The 21,911-nt window shown below is 55.3% G+C and overlaps 1 protein-coding gene across 2 annotated transcripts; it reads right to left on the reverse strand.

The window, feature by feature from the left end:
• Positions 1 to 559: 559 nt before the first annotated feature.
• KCNJ14 (potassium inwardly rectifying channel subfamily J member 14) lies at positions 560 to 13,761 on the reverse strand. 2 transcript variants are annotated; one of them, XM_006277655.3, is made up of 3 exons: positions 12,110 to 13,761; positions 3,293 to 4,162; positions 560 to 2,067 (listed from the first exon to the last, which is right to left on the reverse strand). In XM_006277655.3, the coding sequence occupies exons 2-3, from the start codon at positions 4,013 to 4,015 to the stop codon at positions 1,465 to 1,467; spliced, it is 1,326 nt and encodes a 441-aa protein (XP_006277717.2). In that variant the 5' UTR covers positions 4,016 to 4,162; positions 12,110 to 13,761; the 3' UTR covers positions 560 to 1,464. The 2 variants fall into 2 exon arrangements, with proteins under 2 accessions (XP_006277717.2, XP_059584090.1); XM_059728107.1 differs by lacking the exon at positions 12,110 to 13,761 and having other exon boundaries at positions 3,293 to 5,743.
• Positions 13,762 to 21,911: the final 8,150 nt, after the last annotated feature.

The following is a 21,911-nucleotide window of genomic DNA, read 5'->3' on the forward strand; positions in this document are numbered from 1 at the left end:
CCCCACATCCCCACTAGCCACCCTAACACCCTGTCCCACACCTTGCTCCAGCCCGCCAGCCCCACAAAGGTGCCCCAGGCACCCCACAACTCATTGGGCCCACACAGCCTCCAAGCCCTACACAGCTCATGGTCTGTCCCATGCAGATAGTCAACCATTCCCACAGCCTTCTACCCACTTCAGCCACCCCCTCACAGCCCTCTCCAGTACCAGGCCACACAGAGTGTCCATGCATTCATTCATCCCTCCCTCCCCACACATGCCTCTAGCTATCTGTCCAGGTCTCCATCTAGCAAATCCCTTGATGTAAACATGCTTCAGAATCGGCCCCTCCTGTGTGTTTTGGGATCTCAGGCCCAGACCAGAAATCACCCAAACATGCCCTGCCAATGATTGGGACAGGTGATGCCAGGGCTGGGTGTGAGCCAGGGCCCCCTGGAGTTGGGGTTTCCCAGTGTGGGAAGGCATCCAGCCAATGGAGTGGGTGAGGGGTTGGCATGGAGGGAATGAGGCCCATACACCTCATTTGGCAAGAATAATACAGACCAGAATTCTCCAAATTCTCTCTTTATTTCTGTATTTATCTGCATCACTTGGGTGATCTGGGGATGTGGGGGGCGGAGGGGGAGATCTGCCCTGACTCCCCCAGGCCCCTGCCTCTCTGTGCTACTGCACTATGGGGCTATTGACACACAGCTGGGTGGCTGCAGGCCCAGCCAGCAGGGGGCAGTGGTGCTATGTGGCTTTTCTTTAATGGCTTGGGCCCTCTCTGGACCCCAAGGCCCCCAACAACCACATCCCCCAGGAACAGACCCCTAAGCCTTGCCAGTTCCCTGGGGATCCTCAGTCATCCTAAGTGGCAGGGGAGCAGCTGGATCCAACATGGCTACTAAAGTGGCATTGTGGCTAGCAGAATGGGAGGGGGGGGAGGGAAGGGGGGGAGCTTTCAGGGGGTGCCACCCCCAGTTAACAGCATCTTTTCCCCCATTAAAAGCCAGAGCAAGACGGGGATGGGGCTGCTGGGGGAGCGGGACAGCTCAGCAGTGTCCTCAAAGGAGGTAGCAGCAATGAGCCCCAGTTACATACAGGGGGCCCCAACCCCTGACAATCCCAGGAGTGGGTGTAGAGGGGACTGGGTCTGTACAGGCTGGGCTCTGGGGCAGGGGCTGGATATTGCCCATGGGCAGGTGAGAGATGGGGCGGGGCGGGGCTGTCCCATTAGCATTAGGTTCCCCCCGTCTTCTTCGGGGGTGAAGGAGAGGAGAGACAGGCTTGGGCTCCCCCTGGTGCTCCCCTCTTGACTTCCCAGGGGAGACAGGCTGGGGGGTTCCCCTTGCCCAGAGTTCAGGTGTGGGAACCCTAGGGACCCCTTTGCCCTGCTCTCCTCAGCCACTGCTGCGTTCCTCCTCCCCCTTCTCCTCCTCCTCCTCCTCCACAGCCCCACAGTCTGATGCCACTGACCCATCATGTCCCACCGGGCATCTCCGTGGCCTCCAGGCCATTGCTTGCTCTCCCCTCCTTGCCCTTGTCACTAGCCAGGCCCCTTCCACTGCCACCACCCCCTGGCTGCTGCTCCTCCTCCTCCTCCCCCTCCTCCTCACGGCAGGCACTCAGTGCCACTTCGTTCTCGTAGCAGAAGGAGGCGCGGGTGGCCGTGGGTGGCACATGGAACTTGCGCTGCCCCAGCTCCTTGGCACTGCACTGGGGTGTGCCAGGCACCTCGTAGGTGCGGTGAAAGTGCCGGTAGTCCACCTCGTAGCGGCCACGACGTTCGAAGAGGACGGGCTCGAAACGGTGGCCCCAGCGCAGCTCCCCTGGCAAGTAGGAGCTGCGGCACTGCGTGGTCATGGCTGTGGCTTCTACCATGCCCTCCAAGATGACCACTAGCTCGAAGTTGGCGGCTGCCAGCTCGGATGGGCCGTACTCATAGAAGGGGCTGTCGCTGTCAATCTCATGGACGATGGTGACTGGTGACACCAGGAAGATGCGGTCGGTGCCATTGTCGAAACCCACGTCCACATCCTGGTGGTCCAGGGGAATGTATTCACCCTCCGGGGTCACGCGGGGCTGCAGGAAGGGCAGGGGGAGCATGAGTCAGTGGGATGAGGCAACCAGAGTCAAGTCCCACCCCTGCCACACATTTCATATACTATGCAATTCGCTGGTGAATCGCGCAATAAATTCAGACTGGCCACATGTGCAAAATAATTTATCCTGTTATAACAATGATCCTCCAGCTATAAAAAAAAAGCTGACCAGCTACAAAGTTAGTGCTTGAAAATGTGTAACAACTTTATAGCTGGTGTCTATCCAACATTAATATGAACGTGTAGCAGGGCTCTTAGTGTCCCCTGCCTAACCATGCTGGCACCCACCAGTGGCCGGGTGGGCAGCATTTGTGTCCTCAGCTCAGCCCCCCTCATGTGCACGTTCACACCCATAGGTTCCATGTTACACCCATGCACCACGCACACCCCTCCCTCCCTTGCTACTGATGTGTCCATGCCCCTAATAGACACACACATGACCTTGGCTGCTATATCTGTGCTTCACAGACACACACACTCATGGTCACTGGATCCATGCCACTTCTATATCAGCCTCCCTGCATCTGCTGTAGCTGTTTCCCCAACAGCCACAGCCACACACACACTGGATTCATGTTCCTCTCTTCACACCCAAACCCATACAATAGTCCCTGTTGCTGGATCTGTGCGACATACCCACCCACACAAAACTACTGGATCTGTGCCTAGCTTGCATGTGCGCACCCCCCCCCCCCCCTTACCTCACTTGCTGGGCCTACGCTGTGCAAATCAACCCCACCTGCTTCCATGACTCTCCCCAATGCATATGTCTCCCCTTCCCCACCAGTGGAGCGCTCTGAGAAAGGCCACAGGCAAGGACTGGCCATGGGTAGAGCAGGGCCATTGCAGAAAGATGGGGTCAGAGTAACCAGGGCAGGGGCTATGCATGCAAGTGGGCAGAGTCAATGCAGAGGGTGGGGCTACATTGTGGGGTAGGGAGGGGGCTAGGGAAGTGGGTGGGGAGCTCTGCTTGGGATATACCAGGGCCACATCTTGGGCAGGACCTTCAGATGTGGACGGGGGTCACTGCATGGGCAGATAGCCATAGTCTAGGGGTGGGGCCATGACAATGGGGGCGTGGCCAAGGGGCTCAGGAAGGACTCTGCCCCCTCCCCCCCAGCAGGTTCTCCACATGTGGGGATGGCATCTGGCTAATGGGGGCATCCCCACATGTGTCCAGTCCCTCCCCAGGCAGATGCCCCCACCTGCAGCAGCTGAGCGCGGACGTGGGCTTCCACCAGGTGGCTCTTGCGCAGATTAGCTACACGCCACATGAGGCAGAGCTGGCCATCCCGCATGGCCACCACAGCGCTGTTGCTGAAGACCAGGGTCTCGTTGCGCTTCTTGGGCTTGGCAATCTTGGCCATGATGGCGCCGATGATGAAGGCATCAATGATGCAGCCTGCGATGCACTGCAGCACCACAGCCAGCACTGCCGCTGGGCACTCCTCTGTCACACTGCGGAAGCCATAGCCGATGGACGTCTGGGTCTCCAGGGAGAAGAGGAAAGCCCCCATGAAGCTGGTGACCTGATGGAAGCAGGGTGTGACTGAGGTGATGGGTGAGGGGCTGTCGGTAGTGGTCGGGGGTGCCAGGTCCCCATGGAAAGAGGCAATAAGCCAGAAGGTGAAGCCAAAGATCAACCATGAGAGGATGAAGGACAGCGAGAAGATGACGAACATCCAGCGCCAACGGATGTCCACGCAGGTGGTGAACAGGTCAGTGAGGTAGCGCTGGCTCTTCTCGCTCAGGTTGACAAATTCCACGTTGCAGTGCCCGTCCTTCTTGACGAAGCGGCTGCGGCCCTGCTCCGGCACCTTGCCGTTATGGCACACGACTGAGGATGATGGTACCGCTGCTGTCTCCTCCTCGCACAGCTGCTCCGGCCTGTCGGTGCTCAGACGGCGGATGGCCCGAACCACACCCATCTCCCAGGCCTCAGTGGCCTTGCAAGGGAGGAGCCGCAAGGCCAGTTCTTGTGGCCCAGCCTGAGGGGAGCTGAGTGGTAGCAGGTGGGAGGAGATGGGGTTTAGTGGCCTGGCGCGTCACAGGGGGGCCACAGGTCCCAGCACATCCTGGAGTGGGAGAGAAGGGACAGTTTGGAGGAGGGGAGACCATGGAGCCATGGTGGTATAGGTGGGATGTGGCAAGGGGAATGGGGCCACCCCCTGCACATGCCAGTGTCCCAGGTCAACCTCATCCAGCCTGGTGGTCCACCCAGTCCTTGCCTAGACCAGCCCTGTAGTCAGTCCCATCTACCCCAGTATTCTGCCCCCTGGGTCAGCCCTGCTGGCTCATCTGGGATCTGCTATTCTGGGTCTATGCAGCCCTTGGAATAATGGAAGCTCCATCCTGGCAGGAGCTGGGAAGCACCAGACACTGTGGGATCCTGCTCTCAGTCAGCTAGGACCTGGCTGGGGGCAGCCTCTGAACAATAGGTGGAGTAGGAAAAGCCTAATAGGGCAAGGGGGCCCTTGAGGGGGGTCATGGAGGGTGGGCTATGCAATGGGAAGAAGCAGGTGGGACAGGATCTTGTAGGTGCAAAGAAAAGTCCAGTGGGATTCTGGGAGAGAACTGGAGCAGGGCTGGGGGTGGTCTGGGAGCTGGGATGCTTGGGTTCTCTCCCAGCTCTGGTAGGCTAAAGTCCTTGGTTCCCTGCCCCACTCCTCTAGCCTACTACCCCCCCAGATGTGGTATAGAAGCTAGGTCTCCAGGCTCTGTGTTACTTGTTCCTGTATTGGGAGCTGCAGGTTGGGGCTGCCCCCTGATAGGCAGGATACTGGGGTGCTCTTGGCAGTCCCAGATGCTGTCTCTGTCTTGGCTGCCTGACACCTTTTGTCTCTGGTGAGGAACTAGGGGCTTGGCTAGGGAACATGTTCCTCCTATGGCCAGCTCCCCTCAGGCAGTCCTGCCCCACATTCCCCACCAGGCAGGATCCCTCCCTCTGGGTATGGCCTCCAGGCACAGACCCTCCCAGCCCCCTCAAGGAAGCCAGAGGACAGAGCACATGTGAACCAGAGAGATGGGAATGGAATGAGGATGGAACCCAGGTGTCCTGGCTCCCAGCCCCCCTGATCTGAGCCACTGCAACCCATTCCCCTCCCCGAGGTGGGAGAGAAGCCAGGTGTTCTGGCTACCAGTCCCCCTTGCTCTAACCCATCAGACCCCTCTTCAGAGTTGGGATAGAAAAGGGGCATGGGGGTTTCATTTACTGAGGGAAGCTTTGGGGCTTCACTGCTCTGATCTTGCCCATACTTTACAATGGAAGGGATGGAGGCCCCTTGTGACTCCTGTGCAGAGGTGGGGAGGATTTTAGAAAGCAGGGAGCAGGGTTTTGCCATGGATAGGGGAGAAGAAGAGCTATGTTGAGGGGATCCCCCCACCATCACAAGGCCCCATAACTCTGCTCCACAGCACCGTGCCCTCCCCCCCAGCCACCAGCATTGCCCCCTCCTCCTCTCCGAGCAGCTTAAGTCACTGTCCAAAGCAGCTGTGGAGCTTAGGCAGAGATTGTGTAAGTGGCATTTCATGACAAAGTCAAGATCTAATCTCGGGCAAGGGATGCAGGCCTCACACATGCCAACCCCCTCTGCCCCCACTCACACACTTAGCCAGCCAGTGCCCCAGCCTGGGTGGGATCGGGGCCCCCCCAAAGGGGAAAAGGCTCCTGCCCCACCCTACCCCCTGGGCCCATCCAGCCTGGGATCCTATCCCAGATCTGCCCCATGGGCCTATCTACCCCCATGTCCCATCTTTAGGAGCCCTCAGCCCCTCCTGTGAGTAGGGAGGTGGTGTCTCCCTTGCATATGGTTCTGGAAAGATTGTAACTGGGTTGCTGTACCGAGCTCTGGGATGCATGGGTCTGAAAGGCCAGTGGCAGAAGGGGGCAGGGAAGATGCAGGGGGAACAGGTCCCCAAAAGTATGAGGTCCTTGGAACAGGACCACCCACGGTGGGGGAGAGACGTGGGTAGTACCCTGGCCAGAGTCAGTTCACCCAGCTGATAGGCACTGACTCCTGGTATGGGTGCATGGGGCACAGAGCCTCAGTCTGTTCCTCTACCTTTCCCCCTTGGCCTTTCCTGCCCTTATCATTGGCCTTATGGACCTGTGCACTCCAGCGCTGGGCACGGAGAACCAGTCATGGTCTCCCTGGTATCAGATATAGTTGAGATACCACCTCCCTTCTCAGACACAGGGCACTGGCAGCTCCTGGAGACATTGGGGTAGATGGGCCTGTGGGGCTGAGCCATGGCAGGGAGGGGGCGGTAGATGGGGCTGAGGAGGAGGAGACCCTAGAGGAGCAGACCCTAGCCCCTTCTGTTCCCTGCCTGCTGGTGCAGCTCAGCACCCTGGGCCCACTCAGCTGCATGTCCTTCCATGTGTCCCACCAGCTGACTGGGAGACTGACTTGGAGCCCAGGGAGGAATTCCTGAGTGAATCATGGGACCCTAGCCCCAGCCCAGAGCTGGGCATGGTGGCTCCAATTCCTGCTGCCAGCCACCCTGCACTCACATCTGCTCACATAGGCAGGAGGCATGCGTGCTCATATCTCCAGGGAGAGGGGAAGTATGAATATCTGCGTGTGTTTTGTGGGGTGGGGTGGAATGGGGGGCTTTGTGTAGAGGGGTGTGTGTGTATAGGTATGCATATTTGAGTGTATGTGCATGTGTGCGGGGGTGTGTGTATGTGAAGGTAAGGCCTTTGTATGAGGGGGTATGTGTATACATAGGGGAAGCCTTTTGTGTAGGGGGTATACATGTGTGGAAGCATGCATATTTGTGTGTGTGTGTGGAAGTGAGGCCTTTGTGTATAGGTGTGTATGTGTGTGTATACAGGTGAAGCCTTTGTGTAAGGGGGTACATGTGTGTGCAGGCATGAATATTTGTGTGTGTGTGTGTGCCTGTGTGGAGATGAGGCCTTTGTGGAGGAGGGTATGTGTGTGTGTGTGTGTGTGGGGGGGTTGCAGTCTTTGCATACGGGTGTGTGGAGGTGTGCATATTTGTGGAGGGGTGTGGATATTTGTAGACATTCATGCTTGTACATACAGGTGTGTGCATATAGAAATGGGATAGTTGTGCAGGAGTGTGTGTGTGTGTGTGTCTACCTATGTGTGCACAAGTTGTGTGAGTGTCAGGGTATGTATGTTAGTATGCAGCAGGCTGTACATGTGACAGCATGCGCTTATTGGTGTGCAGATGTGTGAGTGGAGGGCTGGTAGTGGTGGATGGCAGGTTATACTTCTGTTCAGGTGTGTGTGAATGACTGTGCCTGGGGATGATACGGATGTGATGTGTGGATGTGTGCTTAGGAGTGCACATTTGTGCTGAAGTGTGTGTGTATGCACGTGTGTGTGTTTTTCCATATTTGGAGGGAGATACTGATGTGCATGTGTGTGCATTAATCTGTGCCACTCTGAGAAGGCAACATGTATGTACATGTGTATGTGTATGCGTCTACAGATGCACCAGGGTCTCTGTGTGTGTCTGGCAGAGAGATGCCATGTGTGAGTAGGAGACTGTGTTCAAGCATGTGTATATTCAGGGAGGTGTGGTTGTGGAGTTTCGGGATGGGTGTGTGGGACTGTTTGTGTGTGCAAGGGTGTATACATATAGTGTGTGGGAGTGCCCCATATAGGAGCTGCTCTCTGCCCTCCGGACTGATGAGAAAATGTGGGGAGTGGTACCAGGGACCTCTTGTACCTCCTGCCCACTGCCTCCCTCCCCCAGAGTCCAGGCCCAGATTTTAGAAGCTGTCAGCTCCACTTTGGGCTGGGGATGGCTAATGTAATGTTGCAGCCGTACCAGTGACACATACTACTGGGGCAGCTCATGGAGATCAACCCCTTCATGAGACCTCAACCCTAGCAATGTCTCTCCACCCATGCCCCTGGAAGCAGAGCCCTCATATGCCTTGTCCAGGGGCCAGCCCCCTGCTCACCCCTCACTGTGCCCATATAGGGCTGGTCTATGGCACTGTGCCTGTTCTGTGGCACTATGGTACCACACCGTAGACTGGCCATGATCCAAGCAGGCATGGCTCCCTACCTAGGGAGCTGCATGAGGTGGGTGGGGGGTCCAGGCCCCATCCCCAAGGTGGTTGGGGAGATCCCTGAAATGAGGAGAGATGACTGAGGGAGTGAGGAGGGATGGGCAGCCAAGCACCTGGGATGAGGCATCCTCAAGGCAGAGTCTGTCCATGTGCCAGGAGGATCAGATTCCTTTGCCCAACTGGTTCCCTCGGGGCAAGGTCCAGGAAGCTGGTTACAGTGGGAAAGGTGTTGAACTGGAGTAGGTGTATAGGCGGGGGAGTACAATGGGTACATGGGTGTGTGTGTGTGTGAATATATATGCGTATATGTCTGTGATATAAGGGAGGAGTGGGTGCAGACAGGGTATAATGTGATGTGGGCAGGGCGTATGTCCATACAGACAAGGAGAATGTGTGTGGTCACAGACCATTATATGTGTGTGCTTGTGTATTTTTACAGTAGTGCAGTGGTACGTGTGTGTGTTTGTATGTGTGAGGGAGAAAACATACCAAGTTGTTTATACATATACCGAGTTGTTGCATATGGTTGTAGGGTGTGTGTGATATGCATATGCGTGTGTGTTTTTGTACAGCTGTGTTCAGTGTATGGGTACATGTGTATGTATAAAAGATTCTTGTAAGAATATATGGGGTTGCATTCAGCTATATGTTGCTGTGTGGGTGGGTCTGGGTTTGTAGGGCTCTGTGTGTTGTGATTGTTTAGGGCAATGTGAGCATTTTTTTGTGGCTGGGCATGTGTAGTTGTGTGTGGTTGTGTAGAGGAGGGACTTAGGTAGCACTGAGTATCTCTAGGTAAGTATAGGATGTGTGCCATTGCAAAGCTATGTGCAGTTGTGTAGGACACTGTGTGTGATGGCACAGGGCAGTGCATGAATTGTAGGGCTGCATGTTGCACTGTATCTGATTATGTAGCTGTATATGCTTCTTAGGTGTGTGGAGTTGAGTAGGTATGCGTGGGTGTGAGCAGCTTTGCATGTAGTACAGTAGTGAAGGTCTGTATAGCTGTGTACAGTTATGTGGGATAGAGCTGTGCTGGTTGTATTCCTAGTTATGCAGAGCTGTGTGGTTGTGCGTATAGACGTGCAGCTGCGTGTGGTTGTGTATAGGTGTGTGGTTGGATAAAGGTATGTGGCTACTTACCTCTATATAGCCGTATGTTCTCGCTAGCCTTGTGCGTGTAGTTGAGTAGTTGGATGCAGCTGTTTTGGTATGAGTGTATAGTGGTGTACAGGGTGTTGTGATGTGTTGCTGTGTGTATAGGTATCTAGGACCTGTAGAACTGTAAATAGCTGCATGTCATTGTGGTTATGTTGCTCAGTGTGTGGGTATGTAGGCCTTTGTGTGTACTTGTGTTGGGGGTGTGGTTATGTGCTGTTGTGGGGAGGGGCTGTGTGTGTAGTTGTGTGTAGTTGTGTAGGGCGTGTGTATGTGTGTGCACCTCCTTGTGTGTGGTTGCCTCAGTACACCTGATGTTGCTGCTCACCCCCTCACTCCTTCCCTCCTACCCCTCACGTATCGCCCAGCCACTTCCATCCAGCTGGGTCACCCAGAGTCACTGCAGAGTGGGACTGGGGTGGGTCCAGGACTCCTTCAGCTCCAGCTAGGGGGGGCACGCATACAGGCCTCTCCAGGCAGAGATGGCCCTCTGGGAGCCCTGATATGCTTCTGCTCCCCAGGGCACACAGGGGTATGATAGCAGAGGCCCTGGCCCCATACCCCAGTCTGGGGGATGCTGGCCAGTCTGGGGGGTGCAGGGAGCCCTGTGCCCATGCTGAACCCTGAGCACTGTCTGTCTGTCTCAGGCCAGGATTGTGGGCCGGCATCTGCCTGTCCATCCTTTAATGCCATACCTTTGCTTTGATTAATTAAAGCTGGAATAATACTGCGCGCACGTGGGGAGCTGATGCCAGAACCCGCCTCCAGCCACTGCCCTTGAGCTGCTGCCCAGAGGACAGCACTAAACCGCTCTGGTCTTCACCGGATACATGGCGGGACGATGCTCCATGCTGTGGTGCTGGTGACTAAGGGGACGTGGCCAGGGGTGTCTGGGGCATGGGGCCTGGAAGACACAGTCGGGCGCTACCAGAGGAGATCTGGTAGAAGACTAAGCCTGGCAGGGCAGGGCAGGGCCTGGAGGACCCAGAGCTGGGGAGGTTGGGCTGTGTGCTCGTCTCAGGGGATCAGCAAAGGGGCTTCTACTCAGCACATAAAGGGCACCCCCAGGGCTGACACCCAGCCCAATGCAGCCTCTTGCTGCCCCCAGCCCTGCGTGTCTTCTCCCTCAACTGGGTCCAGCAGCCTGGCAGGGCCCCTCCCTGCATGGAACCAGCCATTTGTGTCTTAGCTCCAGCCCCATGAGCCAGCTACTGCACCCAGAGGGGTCTCCTGGCTGTTATGGGAAGGGGACACCCATCAAGACCCTCCTTGCCACGTGTGGGGAGAAGTGAGACTGCCACCTTTCAGGTTCCAATCACAGACCCACCCAGGCCTGGCATCTGAGGCCCATGCCTGCCTGCTAGTGCCTAGTGGTTTCCCACCAGGTTTTCATACACACAGCTGCATCCTCCCTCAACCTGCACTCTGCCTGGGCCACAGCCCTGCCCAGAGCCCACTTCCCCCTGATGGGTCCTGCTCCATTTTCTTGGGATCTCCCATCCTGCTCCACCTTCCTCCTATGCCCACTGTCACTGCCTGCCCTGATAAGGGGCACGTACCAGGTCCCTGCAGCATAGGATGGGTGAGGTGAGGTGGGGTGGGGTGGGGTGGGGGGGTGGTGATACCCATAGCCTGGACACCCAAATGCCCAGCACCATAGTCAGGCCTTGATGCCCCCTGCCTGACTCTTGCTTAGGGCCCAGGTGCCCTCCAGTGCCCACAGCTGGGGCCCAGCTGTCAGGCCAGATGCCCCAGGGCTCAGCAATGTCCAGCTTCCTCACCTTCCCCATGAGAGCAGGGGCCTGGCACCCTTCCCGGCCAGTCAGATGACTCCTGCCCAGTGCCCTGATGCTGCCTGGGCTTCTCCTCCTCCATCTCCCCCATCTATTATTTATTTTTCTTTATAGCCTTAAAGGCCATTAAAGCACTAGCAGCACAGCCCCTCCCCCAGCCCTGTCAGGACAACAGCCCTCCCCACCCCCCAGTTTCCTACCCCAATATCTCAGCCACAGATGGCCCCCTTGCTTCCTCCTGCCCCTGACAGTCCCCTCCCTGGGGGTCCCTGCTGATGGGGGGTCAGGAACGAGGAGGGTCAGAGCTCCCAGGACCAGGAGACACCTCTAACCCCCATTTCCCTCCAGGCACAGAAGTCAAACAGGGGTGAGGTTGGGGGTCCTTTACTGCCTGGTCCCCTGTCCCAGACCCTTGACTGGGGAGAAGGGCAAGGCCTGCTGGGATTCATCCAGCGGACTTTCACTGTGTCCGTCTGTCCCACCATCCCCTGCCCAGCCTGTCCTGCAGCTCCTCAACTGACAGTGTCCATCCAGCTATCCAGCTCGCCCTCTGTCTGTCTGTCCACCCATCCCCACACACATCCCTCCATCCAACCCCATGCCCATCTGTCCATCCGTCCACCTGTCCCTATACACAGCCCTTCATCTGTCCATGCCTCCCCCATACATCTCTCCTTCCCCGTGCATACAACTGTCTGTCTGTCCATCCTCAGCCCTATGCACTTGTCTGCCCACCCCAGACACTCCTATATTCCCATCCAGCCTTCCTTATATCAGGCTCCCTGTCTGTCCATCCTTCTGTCTCCCTCTCTGTCCACCCCCCGTATTTCTCTTGCTCTCTCTCTAGCCTCTGGAGTTTTCCCATGCAGTTTCCAGCCTTCACCTCCATGTTCTCGTCCACCCTGGGCTGGGGGTAGTTCTGATGCTGTCTTGCCTCCCAGACTGGGTCCTGGTCCCGGTCCCTTGGGACCCATGTCCCCCCACTAACTGCCCTCTGCCCTGACCTTGGCCAAGGGTCCCATTACCTGACTGTGCTGCGACTTGCCTTCATCTCTCTGCTCAGGCTGAATTCTTTCCTTCTTTTTCCTCTTCTTCTCCTGTGTGTATCTCTTTCTCTCCTCCTCCCTGGCGTATCTCTCTTTCTGAAGGTTGTCTTCACTCTATTCTTTATGTGGGACTAGGATGGTCCAGCCAGGGATGGGCACCTCTTGTCTTCCCTTCTCTGTCTTTTACACTTAGTTGTTCCACCCCCACTTCCCCCACTCCTTGCTCAAGGTGTGGGAATTGCAGACATGCCCTCACCTCCAGTCCCTGCCAGTCCCAAGCACTGGGATGAGCTCTCTCTAAGCTGCCAGATGGGGGGGGGGGAGGGGGGGGGGACGACGTGCTGGTGAAGGGAGTGTGTCTGGGGGAGGGAACCAGGTCCCGCCCCTGGCCTGTATGTCAGGCTTTGGCTGGGACGGAGCCTGGTGAATTGATAGCTGGGTCACCGGAGCGAGGGAATGTATCAAAGGGAGATGAAGTAAGAGACGTACAGAGAGAGGGAGTGAGAGAGGGACAGATGGACAGAAGGGAAGTAGAGGACGGGTGGAGAGTGAGAGAGCAGAATTGGGCATGAATAGAAACAAGTGATAGAAATAGGATGGAAAAGGAGGTATAGGTTCTTTCTTTCTCTCTCTCTCTCTCTCTCTCCTCCCCCATTTCCATGTTCTCTCTCTTGGCCCTCACTGGAGATGCCAGGCCGTAGCAAAAAGGGGATCAATACATGGAAAAAGTTCCCAGGGGACGGGCTGCTTCCTGCCGCTGTTAATGGCCTCAGAGAACTGTGCCCCCCATAGATGAGAAGGGGCCAAAAGCCCAAATGAAATGAGCTCAAATGGTGCCAGGGCCCCTGCCTTGCCCAACGCTCCAAAGCAGCTGTCTTCTGGGTGGGTGCCAGGGGGCTATGTGCACCGGAAGGATGCTCTAGTTTAGAGAGAAGGATCTGAAGAGCTGGCCTCTTTTTTCTTCACCCTCTGACTCCACCCAGTGTTAAGAACATCCCCCCTTCACACATGTACACCCCCTGGCAGGGGTTCAGCCTAGGCTGGGACCCTGCAGGGGGGCTCCCAGAGTAAGGAGAGTGCGGCTGTGCCGGTGCCATGGTCTCTTGCCTCCCCCTTGTGGGGAGATGGGCAATTACAGCTCCCCACATGGGCAGCTGTGGCACTAACCCTCTTCCCTGCTACCCCTTGTGCCCCCCTGGGGGCCTGTTCTGGGGCGGGGGAGGAGCTCATGGTAACACCTGGCTCTGCTCAACTCTCCCTGGCAGATGAGGCAGCTTCTGGGATTATGGAGCGTTGGTGTGGAGTTGGGCATCAACCTGAGAGCTCAGATTGAAGCTGGGTTCCTGCACATGTCCTCTGCCATCTGCAGCCTCTAGCCTGCATCAGTGTGCCTCTCCCACACCTAGACAGCAGGAAACAACACACATTTCCCTGAGGCCCAAGCAGCCAGCAGAGAGGGGGGGAGAGAGAGAGAGAGAGAGAGAGAGAGAGAGAGAGTGTGTGTGTGTGTGTGTGTGTGTGTGTGTGTGTGTGTGTGAGAGGCTGAGGGGTCAAGCAAGCATCATGTGCAACCCCCCCAGCCCCAATGACTCACGACAGCTGCCTGCTGCATGCCCAGCCCACAGCTTCTGGGAGACCCTACAATGACAAAGCAACACTTTGATGCAATGAAGAAAAGCCAAGCCAAGCCAGGCCAGAAGCCAAAACTCATTTCCAATCATCCATACATTTTATGAGAAGCGGAAAAGGCCCCGGGACAATCTTGCAGTGTTCTGGAGAGATTAACCATGTATGGAAATAATGCCATGGGCAGGGGTGTGTTAAGTTGGTTGATGGTGGGGTGTGTGAAGTTGGTTGATGGTGAGATGTACCTGGGGGGATCCCCCCAAGAGAAACTGGGAGGTGGGGTGGGAATGGCATTTAGCATAATAGTGGCCATGTGGCTGGAAGCCAACCCCATGGGTAACCTGTGGAACTTGCTGCTGCTGGGTCCAGCAGAGGCTGGGAGTCTGGTAGGATTTCAGGGGTACTATTCACCCTTCCAGTGACTGCCTGTGGTTGCCCAAGGGACCATGGTGCCAGTGCTGGCCCCAGAACCCCTCCTGGTGACCTGACCATAGCCAAGTCTGAGGAAGAAGTATTGGAGCTGCTGGTTCTAGACCTCAGACTGGTGGGAGATCCTGAGTGTTTTGGGGGCCACAATGGGCCCACAAGCAAGAGCCGCCCCCCCCCCCCGCATCATGCCAGGGGTTGTTTAGCTTTGCCTGACAGAGATCAGTGTTTCTATCTCACACCAAGCCCTGCATGGGCTCTTACCTCAGACTGGGGCTTCACTGCCATGTGGAGGTGCACCCCACAACTGAGCTGGGTCTTTCATGTGTTGTGTGGGTGCTCTAGCCAATACTAGCACTCCCTCTGTCTCATGAGGACCCATCCAGACCCTGATACAGATCAAGGCTCCCCCTTGTCATAGTGGGGGTTCCAAAGGCACCCCCCAGCTGGTACTGCTGCTTGAAGCTTTTGGGATGTGAAGGAGGGGTGCAGGCCCCCTTTTTTGCAGATGGGGAAACTGAGTCACAGAGGGACATGAAAGGACAGCCCTCAGAAAGCTACACAGGGACATCTGGGAAGGAGCTAATCACCAAATGCCTCAACTTCAGAGCCCAACTGCATTGGCAGGGAGCTGGGGTGCCTCCGCGCCACCCCCCCCCCACACACTTCTCAGGGCTGGAGCATGTTGCAACCCTCTTATTATTTATTATTAATTATTAATTCATAAATTAATCATCCACCATGAACTGGGCTGGGCGCTGAGCTGCAGCCACTTCTGGGGTGGAGCAGTCTCAAAGCATATTATAAAGCCAGCCCTTACTCCAGAGGTTTCATGTCCAAAAGCATCAGCCAGGGACTAGGTGACCCACAAACCCATTACAATCCTCCAGGGCCTCTCCACATATTCCTCCAGGAGAACCCCTGGTGTGTGCTTTCAGTAAAGGGCCGACACACAGCAGGTCCTACCAGGTCCATCCAGCAGAGGGCATCCACACGCCCCTGGCTGGCGCATCATCTAGCAGTGGATTGCTACGGGCTCCCTAAATGATTTTAGCATGAGGGAGTCTGTGGGTCTTTCTGTTGTTAGTAGCTGGGAGAAGTTGGGTGCCAACTTTCAGGAGAAGGTGCAAGAGCTGATGCTTTGGGTTCTGAAACTGGTGGGTTCAAATCCTGTTAGGGCCCCCCAGGAAGCAAGTAGCACTGGGGGGTCTGGATTTGTTACTTGCAGATGTGGAGGGGTGGGGAAGAAGGGCAGCAGCCCCATTCACCACACCTCCTGCACTCACCCTGTTCACCGGGGTATTTATATTCTATCCATTTATACATTACTAGAGATATGGAATTAATAAAACTTGCCTTTCAGAAGGCAGGAGACTTGGGACCTGCCAGGCAGTACCATAATGGATGGGGTGGAGTGAGAACCTAGGAGTCCTGGCTCCCAGGCCCACTCTGCTCTAACTGTAAGATCATGCTTCTCTCCCAGAGCTGGAAGAGAACCCAGGAGTCCTGGCTCCTGGGGCCTGTCATGTCCTAACTCAGGGTTGGGCAATTATTTTGGCTGGAGAGCCACTTAATGTGTGTTGGTAAGCTCTTGAGGGCTGGAGAGCGAGGGGTGGGAGGATGCCAATTCATCATATCTGGCCCCAGGCCTGTCTGTCCTGCACCCACAGCTGGGGGCCCCAGATGGATTGAGTGGGTGGGGTCAGCATGGAGACTGGCCCAGGACCCCTGCAGGCAGGGCCGGCTCAGCTGAGGGGATGAGCTGGGGCTGTGGGTGGATAGGGAGTGGCATCCTGGAGTGGGATGGACAGGCAGGGCCAGGATCATGGGGCAGTGATAGCATGGGGCCAGGACCTGGCCAAGCTGTGAACTGCTCCCTGCAGATCCCTGAAATGGGTGCTGGTTACACCAAATGCCACAACTCCAGAGCCCAACTGCATTGGCAGGGATATTGGCACAAGGCTGGGCTAGCAGGGAATTGGCACCCCAAGACAGGGAATTGACACCAATCACAGGGACAAGCAGGGAGCAGATCACAGCTCTGCCCTGGGCCTGGGCCCCAGTCCTGCTCTGTCCCAGCACTGGCCCCAGCCTCACCCACACCCACACCCACCTGTCCTGCTCCAGGACACCGCTCCCCACCCATCCACAGCTCCATCCAATCTGTATAGCTGAGTGCACCCTGCCTGTGGGGGTCCCAGTCTGGTCTCCATTGAGACTCGCCCCCCCACACCCAGTGCCCCTGGTAGTGGGTGTGGGGCAGATGGGCCTGGGGTACCCAGGCAGCGGGGGCTGGTGGTGGCAGGTCATGCACCTGCTCCTGGGCAGTGGCAGCAGGGGTTGCCAGGATGCCGAGTTTGGCTGCCCTGCCACCCCTGCTCTCCATCTGGCCCAATGGACTACAGCTACCAGAGTGCCCAAGAGCCACATGCAGGAGTAGGGTGGGCTGTACCAGGTGGCATCTCTGCACCTGTGGGCAGCAGGACTGGCTGCACACACCCCCACCCATCCCAGGCACAAGGAGCAGCCTGGGTCGTGAAGAGGGACCCACCACGTACCGGATAGAATCACTTGGCAGGCCGGATCCAGCCATGGATGCCCACCCCTGTCCTAACCACAGACCTATGGAAGGTTAATTAATAGTGCTGATGATCACCTCAGCCTCTTTACCTCCCCTTTGTCTAGGAGTAGCAAGTTCCACAGGTTAACACCACATTAAGAGTTATGACCAAAACTGATACCCAACTCCCCACTTTCCCCATTATCTGTGCTTACAGATCAGCCATTTTCCTCTTGCCCAGATGCTTGGGATCCACGCAGGAGTGGGGAATTAACAGACTAGGACAGGAGATGGGAGGAAGAGGAAGGGGTCATGGAACAGGACACTGAACATACTTGGAACATGCCTGCACAAGGGGACTACCCCCACCAAAGCCAAGTGAGCAATGGGCTGGGTGCATAGAGGGCTGCAGGTTGGGAGTGAGGAGCACCACGGAGCTGTGTCCCATACAGTAGATTTATCTAGAGGAGAGCAAAGTGTGCAGCTAGCAGTGACACAAGGAGGATGAGAACAATTCTGCCTGCAAAGAGAAATCATAGGACAGAATAACAGTGTCCTGTCAGCCCAGCAGGCCCCACTCTCCTCCAGGAGTTAGGGAAGACCCCAACCCCCATTTTAACCAACTAATCCTGCTCCTCCTGCAGGGCTGGGATAAAACCCAGACATCCTGGCTCCCAGATACTCCTCTGCTCTAACCACTTTACTCACTTTCCTCCTACAGCCGTTAGACCCAGCAACTCTGAAAGTGGCCAGGCAGGCGTGCCTAACTCTGGCCCTCTCAGCCACCCCCTGGTCCCAGGTTGTGGGTGTGGCCCCTACCTGAGTATGCTAGTCCATAGGCTCTGTTAGGAACAAGGTGCTGTCCATCCTTGGGGGGAGTGGGGCTCCCCCCCATAGCTGCAAAACAAACGCTTGTGAGGGAGGTGGCACCATGCCAGGGTCAAGGTCCCACTGGGCAACTTAGGGGAGAGCTCTCCCTTTGCAGCCACTGCAGGTCCCACTGCCCCAGTGCAGTGTTGGGGGGAGCTGTGCCATTGAGGGGCTAGGTAATGGCGGCTTGGCAGTGGGAGGCACTGTGCTGGCCAGGGCAGGTAGGGGGCACTTCCTACTTGGGAAAGAGCCAGAATCCCTGGGTGTGACAGATCTATTTGTGGCTAAGCAACTGGAGTCACCCAGGGAAGGGGGTGCTCAGTGCAGCTCACCTTTGTAATGAATCTTTTTCTCCTCCTGGAAGAGAAAAAGAACATAAGCAGGACAGGTCCCCACTGTTCTAACCCACCAGACTCCTTGCCCCTCCCACAGTTGGGCTGGACCCCAGGAGTCCTGGCACTCAACCTGTGTTCTAGCCCACCCTGTTCCTTCGCACAGCTGGGACAGAACCCAGGCTCCCTGGTTCCTGGCCCCATAGTATAACCCAGCACATGTTCCTCACCTTGTCAGAAAGCACATGGAGCGTGAGATTCAGACACTTCATCAAGGTGATACCTTTATTATCCACGTTCAGCACCTCCATGCTGTGATTTTCCAGTGGTTTTCCACCTGAGATCCTGGCGATGGTCTTGTTCTGGTGGTACAAACACCCCCAGCAGAGGTTAGTGGAGACCCCAACTCCCCCTTCCTTCCCACCTCACATGCAGCTCCTCAGGGGACAGGAGGGATAGAGGTAATGGCCTCTGGGTCCAAAGCATTAGTCCCTTGAGCTAAAGGAGAAACCTCCCTCACTTGGCTGAGGTGTGAGGGGCTATGACATTAAGACAGGATGGATGGATCTGAGCCTGCCAAGTGCTGGACAAGATTGCACCATACACGCACTGAGATTCAATCATTGTTAGATGCTGCTTTCCCCATGCTTCATGACAGAGGTGGCTGCATTTCAGTGTTAAATGAGGGGTTCCTTTGTAAACACCCCTCAATGTGCCCCATCCCAGAGACAGATGCATCTCTTGGGCCCTGCATTCACAGTGTTCACCTTAGAGACCCACTGCATTTCAGACTCCTTCTGATTGTCCTCCGAGATGTTGATGCGGGGGTGGGCGTTGTTGCAGGGGTAGCAGACTGTCTCTTCTTGGATGCTCTTGCCCACTGCAGAGAGGAAACAAGCCCAAGGTCTGCTTTGGCCTTCAAGAAGCTGGGGACAGAGGTGCCAGCAAAGAAAGGGAGCATCTGGGCCTGCCCCTAGGGATGAACATGTCTCCTAATCAAATGACTCAGTCTTCCTGCAGTGGGATTTCATTGCTTGGGCAGATGGTCATATAGTGCCCTGTGAGGACTGTGAGGATGCCCCCACTCCCAGCACACAGCCCCTTTTAGCCCAGCCCTGAGATCCCTCAGGCTTGTGAGTGCCTGTGTGTGCACACAGATGGAGCGCAGAAGTGACTCAGCAGAGGATGTGCTTGTGCATCACACCCCGGAAGCGCTCATTTCCTGCCCTCCCTCCCACCTCCCCAACACCCATCCTGGGAGCCACATAGTAACTCAGGCTGACAGTGCAGGCTTGTAGTCGGGCAATCTGGACTTGACACACACACATATATGCATACATAACTCTTTTTTTTGAAGTTTAATTTCAGAACAGATTCACTTGCCAATTACATTCTTATAGCCAGTTAAACACCAAATCCAAGGTTCTGAAACTCTGGACACAAAGTCTGTAGTATGCACATCTTAACAGTTTAACTCAGCAGGCAACAATGTAGATCCCCCCCCTCAATAACCCCTGCTCAGGGGATCTCCCCACGCAGACACATGCACAAGTCTTCACCCTCCCTGCTCCCTCCAAACTTGTGCTCATTCCACAGTGGAAACAAATAAATAATTTAAAAATAAATTAGATTTTGTTGATTTGTATATTTCAATTACAATTAAGTTTTCTTTTAAAAAAAATAAACCAGCTTAACATTAAATTTGATTTTAATACAGCCTAGGCTAAGGTATAAATATGTGCCTGTGTGACAACAGCAGAATACAGGATTATCTCAGAAACAATAGATACATCAGGAAATGCCCATACTGCAGAATATTTATGGGTAAAGAAGTAGAAGTAAAAGATATAACAAACTGTGAGCAAAACTTCAAGTGTTATGACCATTGCCTGGTCACACATAACGCTGCTAATGTAGCAAGGATATATATAGACACATACATACATTAATATAATCTAATTAATTATCTAGAAAACATATTACCAAATCTACTGTAGAACCTGCCTTTAGTTGTAAATCAACAAGTTTTAATTGTTATATCAATCAATGAAAATATACCTTTCTTTAAAAAACAAAAACATAAAAATATACAGTGGAGAAAGTTGATAATTAATTATTTTAATCAGACTTTTGGCTTGCTGACTTAAATAGAGACTTCAATCAGTCACTTCAATCAAATTGATTTATATCAATCCAACCCCCCCAGCCTCATTCTGATTTCACAGCCCTTACACAAGTTGAAAATTCTGGGCACATGTGCCCTCAGACTGGGCACAGGGGATCTGCAGTCATGATTGTGTCTCTTCACAGCAGCTGCATACACTCTCTAAGAAAGCCCTGCCGCCATTTGCATGAAGCATTCACTTTCCTTAGTGAATGGGGCTCAGGGAGGGCATTCCCCTACACGTAGTCTGCCTGATGGGCCCCACAGCAGCAATGAACAACATGCTTACATCTCAGCCAAGGCCCTGGGAATCAGGACAGGAGCCATGGCCTGGATCCCACAGTGTGCCATGAGCTAGTAGCTCCTAATATGGCCTCCGTCCATGCCCTGGGCCCATCCACCCTCCCCGGGGAGGCTGGGGCTCTCCAACCCCTCCTGGGAGGACAGGAGGCAAGGGGTGGTGGTCGGCATGGGGCAGTCCTCTTTGGTGGGTCAGGTACAGAGAGGAACAAACATAAACCAACCCCTGCCCTGGCACCAAGTGCCTCCAGTGCAATGGGCCTGCGTGCTCCAGCCTCCCGCCTCCAGCACATTTGGCAAGAAGACCTCTCAGGCATCTTGGTTCCCAGCTCCCTCTCTTCCTTTCCTCTCCCCAGGCTGGGATAGAACCCAGGCATTCTGGCTTGGCAGGATTCAAATGCAGCCCTGTCTGGACATCCCCTAGAGTCATCAGGACAGTTGCAATCATTGCCTGCAAGAGGTTCCAAGCCCAGCACTTACCCGCAGCTATGCTTGCACAACACAGGACCCACAGGCTCTTTTCCTGCCACATTCTCATTCACGCAGGGTCTGGGGTGGAGTGGGGAGGGGCAGGGGTGTCAGTCCCTGAGATTAGGGTGCAGAGTGACTGCCCAAGTGATTAGCTGCCCAGGAAGGAGCACTCTGCTGGCCCACTTCCTGAATCAGAGCCTCTGAGGAAAAGAAGCGTTACTCAACTCCACCCACAAAGACTAGTGATAAGGCCAAGCTGTCTGCTTTGAGCCCAGAGCCAGCAGCAGCTGTCCACACACCTGCTCTAACTACCAGGCCCCAGTATCCTCCCAGAGCTGGGACAGGACCCAGGAGTCCTGGCTCCCAGCCTTGTACTGTAACCTATTAGATACTACAAGCCTGAATCAGCCACTTCTCAGCAGTGTGGCTCAGTGGCCAGAGCACTGGGGAAGCAGCAGAACTGAAATCTAGTCCCATCTCTGCCACTGACCTACTGGGCAGCCTTGGCATGTCCCTTCCCCCACTGTGCCTCAGTTTCCCAATCTGGCAAATAGGGCCCTTGCACAGGGGATATCTGGCTGGAGCTTCTTGCTGAAGCAGTTCAGGAACGACGATTGGGAAGAGGGGGAGCCTTATTACTGCTGTTTATTATGGAGAAGGAAGGAGGCTGGTATGACATAGGGGACACATCTACACATTCATTTATGTGTGGTAGTTACTGTGCATTTAGTTGAGTACTCGCTTATTGAAGTACTGATTTCCCTCAATTTATGTGAGTTCTTTATATAAAAATTCACTCTTATGCAATCAGCATAGATGCCCCACCCCCACCCCAAGCAGGTGAGTCTGTGGGGGGAGGGGAAAGGGCCGTGGCCCCACTCACCCAAGCCTCGGCTGCAGTGGCCCCGGGAGCGGCCTGCACCAGCTGCCTGGAGCCGCTGGGGTGCACCGTGCTCTGCCTGTCACCCCCACACCTGGGCTCTGCTTGTCTGCATTTACCTCTGCTCTTGGGCTGCACCGTATCCTGGTGCA

This window comes from Alligator mississippiensis, chromosome 5 (genome assembly GCF_030867095.1).
Source record: "Alligator mississippiensis isolate rAllMis1 chromosome 5, rAllMis1, whole genome shotgun sequence".
Classification (NCBI taxonomy): Eukaryota; Metazoa; Chordata; order Crocodylia; family Alligatoridae; genus Alligator; species Alligator mississippiensis.

Coding starts and splice junctions, on each gene's coding strand:
- KCNJ14 (XM_006277655.3), bottom strand. CDS start 4,015: ATGGGTGTGGTTCGGGCCATCCGCCGTCTGAGCACCGACAGGCCGGAG. Junction 2,068..3,292: donor TCCGCGCTCAGCTGCTGCAG/GTGGGGGCATCT, acceptor CCCTTCCTGCAG/CCCCGCGTGACCCCGGAGGG.